Source organism: Bubalus bubalis, chromosome 18 (assembly GCF_019923935.1).
Source record: "Bubalus bubalis isolate 160015118507 breed Murrah chromosome 18, NDDB_SH_1, whole genome shotgun sequence".
Taxonomy (NCBI): domain Eukaryota; kingdom Metazoa; phylum Chordata; class Mammalia; order Artiodactyla; family Bovidae; genus Bubalus; species Bubalus bubalis.
This window is the reverse complement of record NC_059174.1, coordinates 58,627,194-58,639,217: the sequence shown is the minus strand read 5'-3', so window position 1 is coordinate 58,639,217 and position 12,024 is coordinate 58,627,194. Positions and strand designations below refer to the sequence as shown.

The window sequence follows — 12,024 nt, the reverse complement described above, 5'->3', positions numbered from 1 at the left end:
GTGACCTGCTCACTGTATGATACACAAGGAGCTTTTCCCGTGCTTGAGTGTTTATAAAGCTGATTTCAAACTTGTGAAGGATCGAACCCATGCCTCCTGTATTTGCAGGCATAGAACCACCAGGATGTTAAGGAAATTAAATAGTCTTGTTTAGGCTTCAAGACAAAGTAGTGCATTCTTGTGACCTTCCTTCTAACCTGTCTGGACACACCCTGACTGTGAGTGCCTTGACTCCCTGCTGTGAGTGCAAGGCTTGTGGCACCATAAATAAGTTAGGGAACAAATCTTGAGTTTGTTCAGCCCTTGGAAGGGGCTCTGACCAACCAAGCCCCAGGCTTAGCAGCATCCAAGTTTTATAAGACGAAACAAACAGCATTAAGATGAAACCAGAGCTGCTGTTTCCTCACAGATTGATGATGATATCAGTTCATGTCCTGGGATTATAAGCAGTAACCTCGAACTGCAATCTTTGAAGTCTCACCCACAGAGTAGACACACTGCCTGGGACGTTTTCCCAATTGAGACTCCAGATGTGCTGTGTCCTGGGATTTGCCAGTGCTGTTTGAGTCTGGATGTTGGTCAGAAGCCAATTTGATGATGTATTCTCTGCTGTTTCTATTTCTCTTTGCTTTAAATGGTAGTGTATTGAGAGTCAGCTAGATAATTCTCTATCTGTATTATATATTAATTATTTGTATAGGGATTCCCTGGTTTCTCAGATGGCAAAGAGTCTGTGTGCTATGCGGGAGACCCATATTCGATCCCTGGGTTTGGAAGATCCCCTGTAGAAGGAAATGGCAACCCACTCCAGTATTCTTGCCTTGAAAACCTTGTGGCCAGTTGAGCCTGGTGGCCTACAGTCCGTGGGGTCACTAAGAGTCAGACACGAGTGAACACCTTCACTTTCACTTTTTTCATTTGTATAGCACACATGGCTTATTTTATTAACAAATTCTTTAACCCTAAGATGAAAGTGAAAACTTTTGGCAAAACATTAATTGGTGCTTTGAGTAGGATTTGTGAGACAAAATGCCACTCTGTAAGAAAAGAAGAGATTAAGATTGATGAAGTTTTTATTCCGAGAGGAAGGTTCATCTTTACTCATTAGCTAATAAATGGGATGTATTCACTGGATTATGTGAGAATTGGGACCTTAAATTCAGTGGGCTGAACCCTTAGAAGTTACTGAATGTTTGTGACTCTCACCCCTTGAGAAAGGATAAGAATCTGCCCTGCTGGATGAGAGGCTGGATCCTCTTCTCTCCTACTGTGAAGTACATAAAGCTAACTTAAAACTGTCTGAAGAGAAGATACAAATGGAAACAGAATTATGTGATTAGTGAGGATGATTGTCCACATTACAATGTCAAATTATATTTTAGCTGATCAAATCCTCGCTTTTTAAGTCGGCTCTCTATTGAGCCAGCCCACAGGTCCAATAGTGTCCCCTACTGCCCTTTCTCTCTCCATTCTCTGTCCTTTTGTGGCCTTTCACCCCTCCCAACCCTTCTATCTCCCTCTCTATCAGCTGGTCCCCTTCTAACTTCCCCTGTCTCTCAGTGGGGAGGATGAGCCCAGTTTCCCGCACTCCTGCCCCCATTGTAGGAAGTTTCTTTACCCTTCAGATTCTTCTGATGAATCCAATACCCCCATCTCCCCAGATTGACAATCTAAGATTCTTATCAGCCCATCTGTCCCTCTTATCACAGTCAATTTGAGCACTATTTGGTCTGTATTTTAGCCATGAAATTATGACTTACAAAGGAAAGTACCTTTTTTGATACAGGATGGCCATGATATTCTTTAGACTCTGGAGAAAACATAATTCCTATGAGTCTACTGCCTTTATTTGTAAAATTGGAATATTAGTGCTGTTAGGTTGCATAGAATATTGTCTCTTTTACAGGAAAGATCAGGAATTTTTTTTTTTTTTTTGGCTGCAGTGTGCAACAGGCAGTTGCATCTTAGTTGCATCTTAGTTCCCCATTCATGGATGGAATCTGCGCCCCCTACAGTGGAAGCACAGAGTCCCAGCCATTAGAGCACCAGGGAATTTCCCTCAAAGATTACTTTTGGGTAAAAAATATATTAACTTTTTGTCATGCTTATTGTGACATGTCGCTTTGTCTACACTACATCATGTATGTTGTTAATTTGCATTTTATTTCTGACAGTGTTGTCTCTGACTCCGAGTAAAAGTTTTTAAAGTATATTCCTTTCTTGTGATAAGAATACATTTTTAAAATAATTTATTTTTTATTCATTTTTGGCTGTGCTGGGTCTTCGTTGTGATTCGGGCTTCTCTGTACTTCTGGCAAGCAGGGTCTACTCTCTGGTTACAGTGAGCAGGCTTCTCACTGCAGTGCCTTCTCTTGTTGCAGTGTGTGGGCTCTAGGTACTCAGGCTTCAGTAGTTACAGGTGCTAGGCTCTAGAGCATAGGCTTAGCTGCTCCGAGGCATGTGTGATCTCCCCAGACCAGCACTTGAACCTATGTGCCCTGCACTGGCAGGTGCATTCTTTACCCCTGAGCCACCAGGGAACCCCAAAGCATGTTCCTTTACATGTATGTTGGGGCCAGTGAACTGGATAAGTTGTATAGATATGGAATTGCTGTATTGAGTGGCTATTGTGTAAGTAGAGAATATTTCATTTACTAATTTTTTTAATTTACAGATGATGGTCTTTCTGACTGTATTATCCAATGTAACTAGTATGAACTACTTGTTAATGTCATAAAATGGCCTATACATCAGTAAACTGATAGATTTATAACAGATGTTTATAAAAGTGTGTTTTGTTTTGGTTTTAAATCATATGAGGGAATTCCCTGGCAGTCTAGTGGCTAGAATTCAGTACTTTTACCTGCTTGGGCCTAGGTTCACTCCCTGGTCGTGGAATTAAAATCCCTCAAGGGATGTGGTATGACAAAAAAAATTGTTTTAAATGAATCCTTTATTTCCTAATGCTGTTTGTTGTGCAATTGTAAACTGCCCTTTTGTTCTTTTTTTTTTGTTCACCACTGAGTCATGCTTGATACTTTGCAACCCCAGGAACTACAGCACGCCAGGCTTCCCTGTGCTTCACTATTTCCCTGAGTTTGCTCAAACTCATGTGCATTGAGTCAGTGATGCCATCCAACCATCTCATCCTCTGTTGCCCCCTTTTTCTTCTGCCCTTGACCTTCCCCTGCATCAGGGTCTTTTCCAGTGAGTCAGCTCTTTGCATCAAGAAGTCTTAAGTATTAGAGCTTCAGCTTCAGCTTCAGCATCATCCCTTCCAATGAATATTCAGGGTTGACTTCCTTCAGGGCTGACTGGTTTTATCTCCTTGCAGTCCAAGGGACTCTCAAGAGCCTTCTCCAGCACCACAGTTCGAAATTATCAATTCTTTGGCATCAGCCTTCTTTATCGTACGACTCTCACATCCATACATGATGACTGGAAAAACCATAGCTTTGACTCTATGGACATTTGTTGGCAAAAGTGATGTCTCTGCTTTTTAATATGGTCTCTAGGTATGTCATAGCTTTTCTTCCAAGGAGTAAGCATCTTTTAATTTCATAGCTGCAGTCATTACCCATGGTGATTTTTGAGCCCAAGAACATAAAATCTGGCACTGTTTCCTTTTTTTCCCCATCTACTTGCCATCACGTGATAGGACCAGATGCCATGGTCTTAGTGTTTTGATTGTTGAGTTTTAAGCCAGCTTTTTTTCCTGTCCTCTTGCACCCCATCAAGAGGCTGTTTAATTCCTCTTTTCTCTCTTCCATTAAAGTGGATTCATGTCCGTATCTGAGATTGTTGATATTTCTCCTGCCAATCTTGATTCCAGCTTGTGTTTAATGCAACCCAGCATTTTACGTGATATACTCTGCATATAAGTTAAATAAGCAGGGTGACAATATACAGCCTTGACGTACTGCTTTCCCAGTTTTGAACCAGTTAGTTGTTCCATGTCCAGTTCTAACTTTTGGTTCTTGTCCTGCATATAGATTTCTCAGGAGACAATAAAGTTGGGTATTCCCATCTCTTTAAGAAACTGCTCTTTAGTTTTTACATTATTCATTATTTAGTTTCTTTAGGATTATTTACTATAACAATATATTGTCTAGTCTTTGCATGCATACTCAGTCTTTCAGAGGTATCTGACTCTTTGTGACTCCATGGACTGTAGCCTGCCAGGCTTCTCTGTCCATGGAATTTCTTTCAGGCAAGAATACTGGAGTGGGTTGTCATTTCTGTCTCCAGAGATTCATCCAGATCCAGGGATTGAACTCTAGTCTTTTGCATCTCCTGTAGTGGCAGGCAGATCATTTACCACTGAGAAACTTGCGAAGCCCTGTCTGTTCTTTAGCATGTAATTATGTATAAGTATGTGTATATTGTGTATAATGTATTTTTTTCCTCAATTATGAGACAATAGTATGTTTACTACTAATTCGAGTGTGCTTTGGGGTCATGGTGTCATAATACCCTTTTCTTTGAGAGCTGACATAGGTTTGAACTATGTGAATGTTTTTGTCATTGTGTGTTTGAAACTAGCCCACTGTAAAATTAATTTGAATTACAGGTGATCACTTTTTAAAATTTTTTAAAAATTTTATTTATTTGGCTATGCTGGGTCTTTGTTGCGGCACAAGGTTTTCTCTATTTGTGTAGAGCAGGTGCTACTCTATAGTTGCAATGTGTGAGCCTGTCATTGCCTTGTCTTCTCTTATTTTGGAACACAGGCTCTAGGTTGTGGGCTTGTGTAGTTGTAGCATATAGGCTCAATAGTTGTGGCTCCCAGGCTCCCAAGCATAGGCTTAATAGTTGTAGCTCATGGGCTTAGTTGCTCCATGGCATGTGGGATCTTCCCAGGTCAGGGACTGAATCCATGTTTCCTGCATTGGCAGGCGGATTCTTTACCACTGAGCTACCAGGGAAGCCCAATTACTCTTTCTTTATTAAACACTATTCCTTTAGTGTTTCTTTTATTTTGAAAATCATCACTGGGAAGATTCATAATTCTGTTCAGGATGGGTACTACTTTTGGTGTAAGATCATGTGTTCAACATGTAAGAATTTATTTATGAATTATAATTAATAGGATACCTATGGTTCTTTATATCTTGTAGATATGTCTCATACACATATAAGCCAGAAATCACCAACAAAAGCAAACAGTGATAAAGCAGAAGTATTTCACACAGTGATGTTGGGAAGACCTGAAAGCCATGAAATCACAGATATTTTCCTCAGAGAGATCCAGAAAAATTTGCATGAATTTGATTGTCAGGGGAGAGATGATGAAAGAAATTACAAAGGAATGTCTATAACCCAGATCAAAAATCTCACTAATGAAAGTGATCAGCACAGTAGAATTGCAGCGGGAAATAGGCCTGTTGAAAATAGGCATGGATCAAGGTTTCAAGATGAACTGCAGATACTTCAACCTGAAGGGAAAACATTTGAATGTATTCAAGTTGTGAGGAGTATCAACAGTAGCACCTCAGAGTTACCACTTCAGAGAACTAGTTTCTGCACCAGCATTTCTAATATATGTGAGAGTGCTATTATGCACCCTTCAGTACTGGCACAAGACCAGGAAGCACACACAGGAAGACCTTACAAATGTACTGAGTGTGCCATGACCTTTGTTCAGGACTCAGAACTCACTGGACATCAAAGGGTCCATAGAGAGAAACCATATAAATGTGATGAGTGCAGAAAAGCTTTTAGTGCACATTCAGACTTAAGTAAACATCAAGCACTTCATACAGGAGAGAAACCATATACATGTAATTTATGTGGTAACGCCTTCAGTCTTAAGTCTTACTTTACACTCCATTGGAGAATTAATACTGGAGAGAAACCATATCAGTGTGATGTATGTGGCCAGTGTTTTAGTCGAAATTCATATCTTAGGAATCATCGGAGAATTCCTACTGGAGAGAAACCTTATAAATGTAATGAGTGTGGCAAAGCGTTCAGTCATAGTTCAGGCCTTATAACTCATCAGAGAATTCATACTTTAGAGAAACCATATAAATGTGATGAGTGTGGCAAAACTTTTAGTGCACATCCAGACTTAACATCAAGCAGTTCACACAGGAGAGAATCCATATAAATGTAATTTATGTGGCAAAGCCTTCAGGTACAGGGCTTCCTTTGCAGTTCATCACAGAACTCATACTGGAGAGAAACCATACAAATGTGAAGAGTGTGGCAAAGCTTATAGTGCACGTTCAGCCTTTATTTACCATCAAGCAATACATACAGGAGAGAAACCATATAAATGTAATTTGTGTGGCACAGCCTTCAGGTACAGGACCAACTTTTCAGTTCATCAAATAATTCATAATGGAGAGTAACCTTACAAATGTCCTGAGTGTGGCAAAGTCTTGAGTCAGAGTTTAGTCCTTACAGTCAATCAGAGAGTTCATACAAAAGAGAAACCGTGTAAATATGATACGTGTGCCTTACTTAAATTGCACACCTTGGAATTAATTGGAGAATTCATACTGGAGAAGAATCTCACAAATGTAATGAGTGGCAAAGCCTTTAGTGCATGTTCAGCCTTAACTGACCATTAGGCAGTTCATACAGGAGAAAAACCATAGACATGCAATTTATGTGCAAAGCTTTCTGTCACAGGAATCACTTTTCAGATCTTCTGAGAATTCATACTACAGTGAAAACTTACAAATGTAACGAATGCAGTAAAGCATATCATCTGTTTGACCCTCAGAAAAGTCACACTGGAGGAAAACCACACAAACGTGTTGTATGTGGAAAAGCTTTGATTCTATGTTCAGACTTAAGTAACCATCAATTAATTAATTCTGAATTGAGATTTTACCCACATCGTGAGTGTGGCAGGTGTTTTGGAAGGCATTCATTTCTTACAAAGCAAGAGAAAATTCATGCTGGAGAGAAGCCATACATTTAGAGTGCAGTCAATCTTAAGTGACCATAAGGTAACTCTTATGGAGGGAACCATATAAATGTAAAGTGTGGCCGGGTCCTTAAGTAACAGGTCTCATCATTCACATCATCAGAGAATTCATAATGCAGAGACACCTTACAAATGTAAGGTGGGGAACATACTGGAGCAGTAGTTTACAAATGCAATGGGGGTGGAAAAAGTTTCACCTTGAGTTGGATGCATTTGACAACAAGAGTCCACATTGAAGAGGAGTCATGGAAATGTGTGGGCAAGGGCCTTCTCCAGGCTCTGCGTGCACTAGACCTCAAATTACACGTCTTTCAGAGAAACTACACAGATATAATGTGCACGGTAAAACTTTAACCCGAAGTTCAAATCTGTGAAACATGAAAGGATTTATATTGGAGAGCAAGCTTGTACAGGTAATGAGTGTTGTATAGTTTTTTTCACCAGATATTCACACTTTGGGCATAATGAGGTAATTTATGCAGATCAGAAACTGAACAGATATACTGAATATGAAAACACTTCTAAGAAGGCCAATATGTCTTCAAGAGTCACCCAGAAATTCATTTGGGGAGAATCTTTATAGATGTAATGAATTTGCCAAGTTTTTAGACCAGTTCTTGCAGCAGGCCACATATCAGACAATTCATATTAGGAATAAATAAATCTTTAGTTCTCCAACATTAACCTCCAATACTATTGCAGAATAATTACATACATACAAATACTATTGCAGAATAATTACATTAAATATGTTGAAACTTATGACATGAGGTGTATGTTGAAACTGAAGGACGTGTAGGAATATAGCCCAGTATCTTCAGTGTGTAAAGTATTTAATTAGTGGAGTTTTCTTGAGAAGGCCATATTACTATTGAGAGGGTAACAGGCAGGAAGGCCAGGGGTCTCCAAACGGAAGAAATAGGCTGCAAGTGTCAGACATTTTTATCTCTTTTAAGCAGCAGGAGGAAATAAACAAGCGATACTTTTTTCCTTCTCTACACAAATTTAAAAGGAGGTTTCTCTTAAAATACTGTGTTGCCATAATGACATCTGGTTTCACCTGAAGTTAACTATTCTCAAACCTTGAGTTAACCAATGCATTTTTCTTATGGAAATGTTTGTCTTAAGCTATGTTAACGTACTGTGCATTTACCCCAGACTCTGTCTTCAAGTCGGTTCTGCCTAATGGCTCAGAACCTACTTGACAAACTGGTATGTTATACTCAGATGTTGTTCCCCTAATCTGTGTAAACAAAACTATTTGTATGGTATTCTGCCCTTTCTACAAGATTCAAGTCAATCCTTTTATGGCCTGGGATGAATCATCTGGTGCCAAGATTATCCCAAAATACACCTTATGGATGAGGGGCCTGGTGCCATTCTGAGTTTTAAGACATCCCTTTCTTTCATTAACAGACTGCTAGTGACAATGGCACCCCACTCCAGTACTCTTGCCTGGAAAATCCCATGGATGGAGAAGTCTGGTGGGCTGCAGTCCATGGGGTCGCTAAGAGTCGGACACAACTGAGCGACTTCTCTTTCACTTTTCACTTTCATGCATTGGAGAAGGAAATGGCAACCCACTCGTGTTCTTGCCTGGAGAATCCCAGGGACAGCAGAGCCTGGTGGGCTGCCATCTCTGAGGTCGCACAGAGTCAGACACGATTGAAGCGACTTAGCAGCAGCAGCAGCAGTGACTATATATGAAGGCAATGGCACCCCACTCCAGTACTCTTGCCTGTAAAATTCCATGGATAGAGGAGCCTGGTGGGCTGCAATCCATGGGGTCGCTAAGAGTCAGACACAACTTCACTTTCACTTTTCACTTTCATGCATTGGAGAAGGAAATGGCAACCCACTCCAGTGTTCTTGCTTGGAGAATCCCAGGGATGGGGGAGCCTGGTGGGCTGCCGTCTATGGGGTCGCACAGAGTTGGACAGGACTGAAGCAACTTAGCAGCAGCAGTGGCTATATATCCAACTGAAGACTAGCCAGGGGGGTACTCTTTCTGTCCCCTTCTGATGCCTATGTCAGAAGCTTTCTCTGTCTCCTTTATAGTTTAATAAAACTATTACACAAAAGCTCTGAGTGATCAAACCTTGTCTCTGGTCCCAGATTGAATTCTTCTCCTCCAGAGGCCAAGAATCCTGGCATCTTTTCGTTGTTCAGCAACAGCCTTTCACTATGACTTTTCTGCAGTAGTTTGAAAACCTTCTGCAGCTGTCTTACAGGCCTTTCATGATGGTCTCTGCAGAGGAATTAGTAAGATGAAGAGCCTAACCTGATTAAGTGTGGTTCATTCATATCCATCTTTACTGAGAAAACAGGGATACTGCATTATTCAATTCACTGGTGTGTGAATTGGCATCAGATAAGGGCAGAGAATAATGTAAAACTGTGCCATAACTTACCATGTTTGTTCAGGGCGCCCTTCCATACACAGACCACAGTGTATTGTAGGACTGGGTGCTATACCATCTGACCATCGAGAGAGCAGTTATCTGAGTGGAAATTTAATCAAAAGAAATCAAATAGTATGTGTATGATTGACATTTAACTGTTGCCATTACCATTTGCTATTGTTTTATTCCGAATGTATCATGGTTGTCCTCTTGATTCATAAAATGTAATCACTTTCTCCACAACCCCAGATGAATCATGTTTTTCCCACCAACAGGGTTTTATCTGACCTCAGTATTTTGTAACATATAATAACAATGCAGTGTTAGGCTCTTGGGGCTGAAACAATCTATGAGAATTGCTTTCCACAGTGGAACCAAAGATCACGCACTTTGGGAATTACATATTCATAATTTGCACTTGAGTTACTCTGCTTCAGAACATTCAGACAGCTGTAATTAAAATACCATAGCAGTGCATTTTCAGACTCAAAATATATATAAATAGAAAAATTGTGGACTTCCCCAGCAGTCCAGTGGTTCAAACTCCACACTTCACTGCAGAGGTCACAGGTTTGATTCATGGTCAGGGAAGTAAGATTCTGCAAGATGCCAGGTAGGGCACCCCCCCCCCCCCCCCCCCCCCCCCGCCACACACACACACACACACACACACACACACAGTACAAAAATTTGAACTTAGAAATATTAAAGATCTAATTGAAGTTGAATGATTCATGAGTCAGGCGGCACCCTATCTAGTTCATTCAGAGGTGCTCAAAGGAGCTGTACAACATGGAAGGCTTCCATAGGTAGAAACTAGATAGGACAAGAAAATTATTCGCAAACACATTGCTTCAGGTCTGGTGTCCTATGCAGGGGTGTGTGCAGGAGGAGGGTGTAGCCAGCGTCTGGCCCTGCAGATTACAGCACTATTGTCCTGGAAATTCCAGTCAGTGACTCCTGGTCACGTTTTTAAGCAGGCAGACACTGCAGTGAAGTGTTGTTTGCCCTCCTGGAGGCAGTGGCTCCAGCTTGGGCCTGTCTCCTTTTTAACATGGCCTGAACCTTGCCATGCATCACCATGAATAAGTGTCTTCATGTTCTTTCTGTAGTGCTTGACATAAAGAGAAAATAAGCATATAGTTGTTTAGTCATGAAGTCGTGTCCAACTCTGTGACCCATAGACTGTATCCCGCCAGTCTCCTTTGTGGAATTTCCCAGGCAAGAATACTGGAGTGGGTTGCCATTTCCTCCTCTAGAGGATCTTCTTGACCTGGGGATCAAACCTTCGTCTCCTGCATTGACAGGCAGACTCTTTACAGTTGAGCCAGCTGGGAAGCCCCAAATAACAAGGTGAGTCTTTAAATTTTAATGATAGATATTCTAATTCTAGCATCAAGGCAAGGAAATGAAAAATACCCATTTTTGAAATGTCATTTGTACCACTCTACCTGAAAGTGAGAGATAAAGGCTTGTAGTTGGGAAATTACTTTAAATTTTTATTGCGTAAACTTTTAGGTTTGTTTTGAAAGACATGAAACAGTTTTTTCTTACAGTCTTCAATTTTTTTTCTTTTTTATTTCCACATATAAATTTTCAGTAAAGATCACTCCAATGTAATGACTTCCTTCACTTTTATGATAACTTGACAAACATAGCCATGTGTATTCTTAATTTCTCAGCTACTGTGCAGCAAGGCAAGGCCATGACACCAGTTTTGCCAAATACAGTGTGAGTGCAAGTAATGCATTACTCATCTGAATGATGTTATACATAAATCACCCAGGGAACTCCCTGATGAACCAATGGTTTGATTTCTGTGCTTTCACTGCCCGGAGGGCCTGAGTTCAAGCTCTGGTCAGGGAACTAACATTCTGCAAGCTGCATCAGTTCAGCCACTCAGTAGTGTCTGACTCTTTGCAACCCCATGAACTGCAGCACGGCAGGGCTCCCTGTCCATCACCAACTCCCAGAGTTCACTCAAACTCAGATCCATCGAGTTGGTGATGCCATCCGGCCATCTCATCCTCTGTCGTCCCCTTCTCCTCCTGCCCCCAACCCCTCCCAGCATCAGGGTCTTTTCCAATGAGTCAGTTCTTCGCATGAGGTGGCCAAAGTATTGGAGTTTCAGCTTCAGTATCAGTCCTTCCAAAGAACACCCAGGACTGATCTCCTTTAGAATGGACTGGTTGGATCTCCTAAGGTCTGTTTAATGTGGGGATGATTCATTTGTTTATTTTTGGCTGTGCCAGGTCTTATTTGTTGGGCTCAGGGCTGCTCTCTAGTGGTGCTCAGACCTCTCATTGTGGTGACTTGTTGCAGAGCATGGATCTAGGTCATGTGGGCTCAGTAGTTGTGATGCTCGGACTTAGCTGCCTTGTGATATATGATGTCTTGCTGGACCAGGGAGCTAACCCGTGTTCCCTGGCAGGTGGATTCCTAACCATTGGGCCTACAGCGAAGTCTCTCATCTAATGTTTGTATAAGCACCTGTGAGATCCACTGAGGGGAAGCTGAAACCACAAATACATTCTCCCAGACTGAATTTTTTGTTCATTTGTTTCATTGGTTGCTTTAAATTATGGGGGTTCTTAAATGTTAACCATTATATGTCTTTGTATTCACCTTTTAATTTGATCTTTTCAGAGATACAAATAAAACTATAAGAAAGCTGTTTCTGTGTGT

At 41.0% G+C, this 12,024-nt stretch overlaps 2 protein-coding genes across 29 annotated transcripts in view; both read left to right on the top strand.

Moving 5' to 3' along the window:
- The window catches only part of LOC102415868 (zinc finger protein 665-like), a 323,254-nt gene that overhangs the window by 131,335 nt on the left and 179,895 nt on the right, over positions 1-12,024 (top strand). The window lies entirely within an intron of this gene.
- The window catches only part of LOC102397977 (zinc finger protein 665-like), a 29,036-nt gene that overhangs the window by 9,381 nt on the left and 7,631 nt on the right, over positions 1-12,024 (top strand). For 9 of the 28 annotated variants that reach the window (XM_025270273.3, XM_044931592.2, XM_044931594.2 and 6 more), the window contains one exon: positions 5,118-7,916. The exons of 4 other annotated variants lie outside the window; for them this stretch is intronic. In XM_025270273.3, coding sequence (XP_025126058.3) covers positions 5,120-6,109 — 990 coding nt within the window. In that variant the 5' untranslated portion in view covers positions 5,118-5,119 and the 3' untranslated portion in view covers positions 6,110-7,916. Of the gene's footprint in view, positions 390-409; positions 712-5,117; positions 7,917-8,353; positions 8,404-10,646; positions 10,693-11,661; positions 12,014-12,024 lie in introns of those variants that run through there. 15 more of the 28 variants (XM_044931598.1, XR_006546119.1, XR_006546112.1 and 12 more) reach the window with 7 other exon arrangements.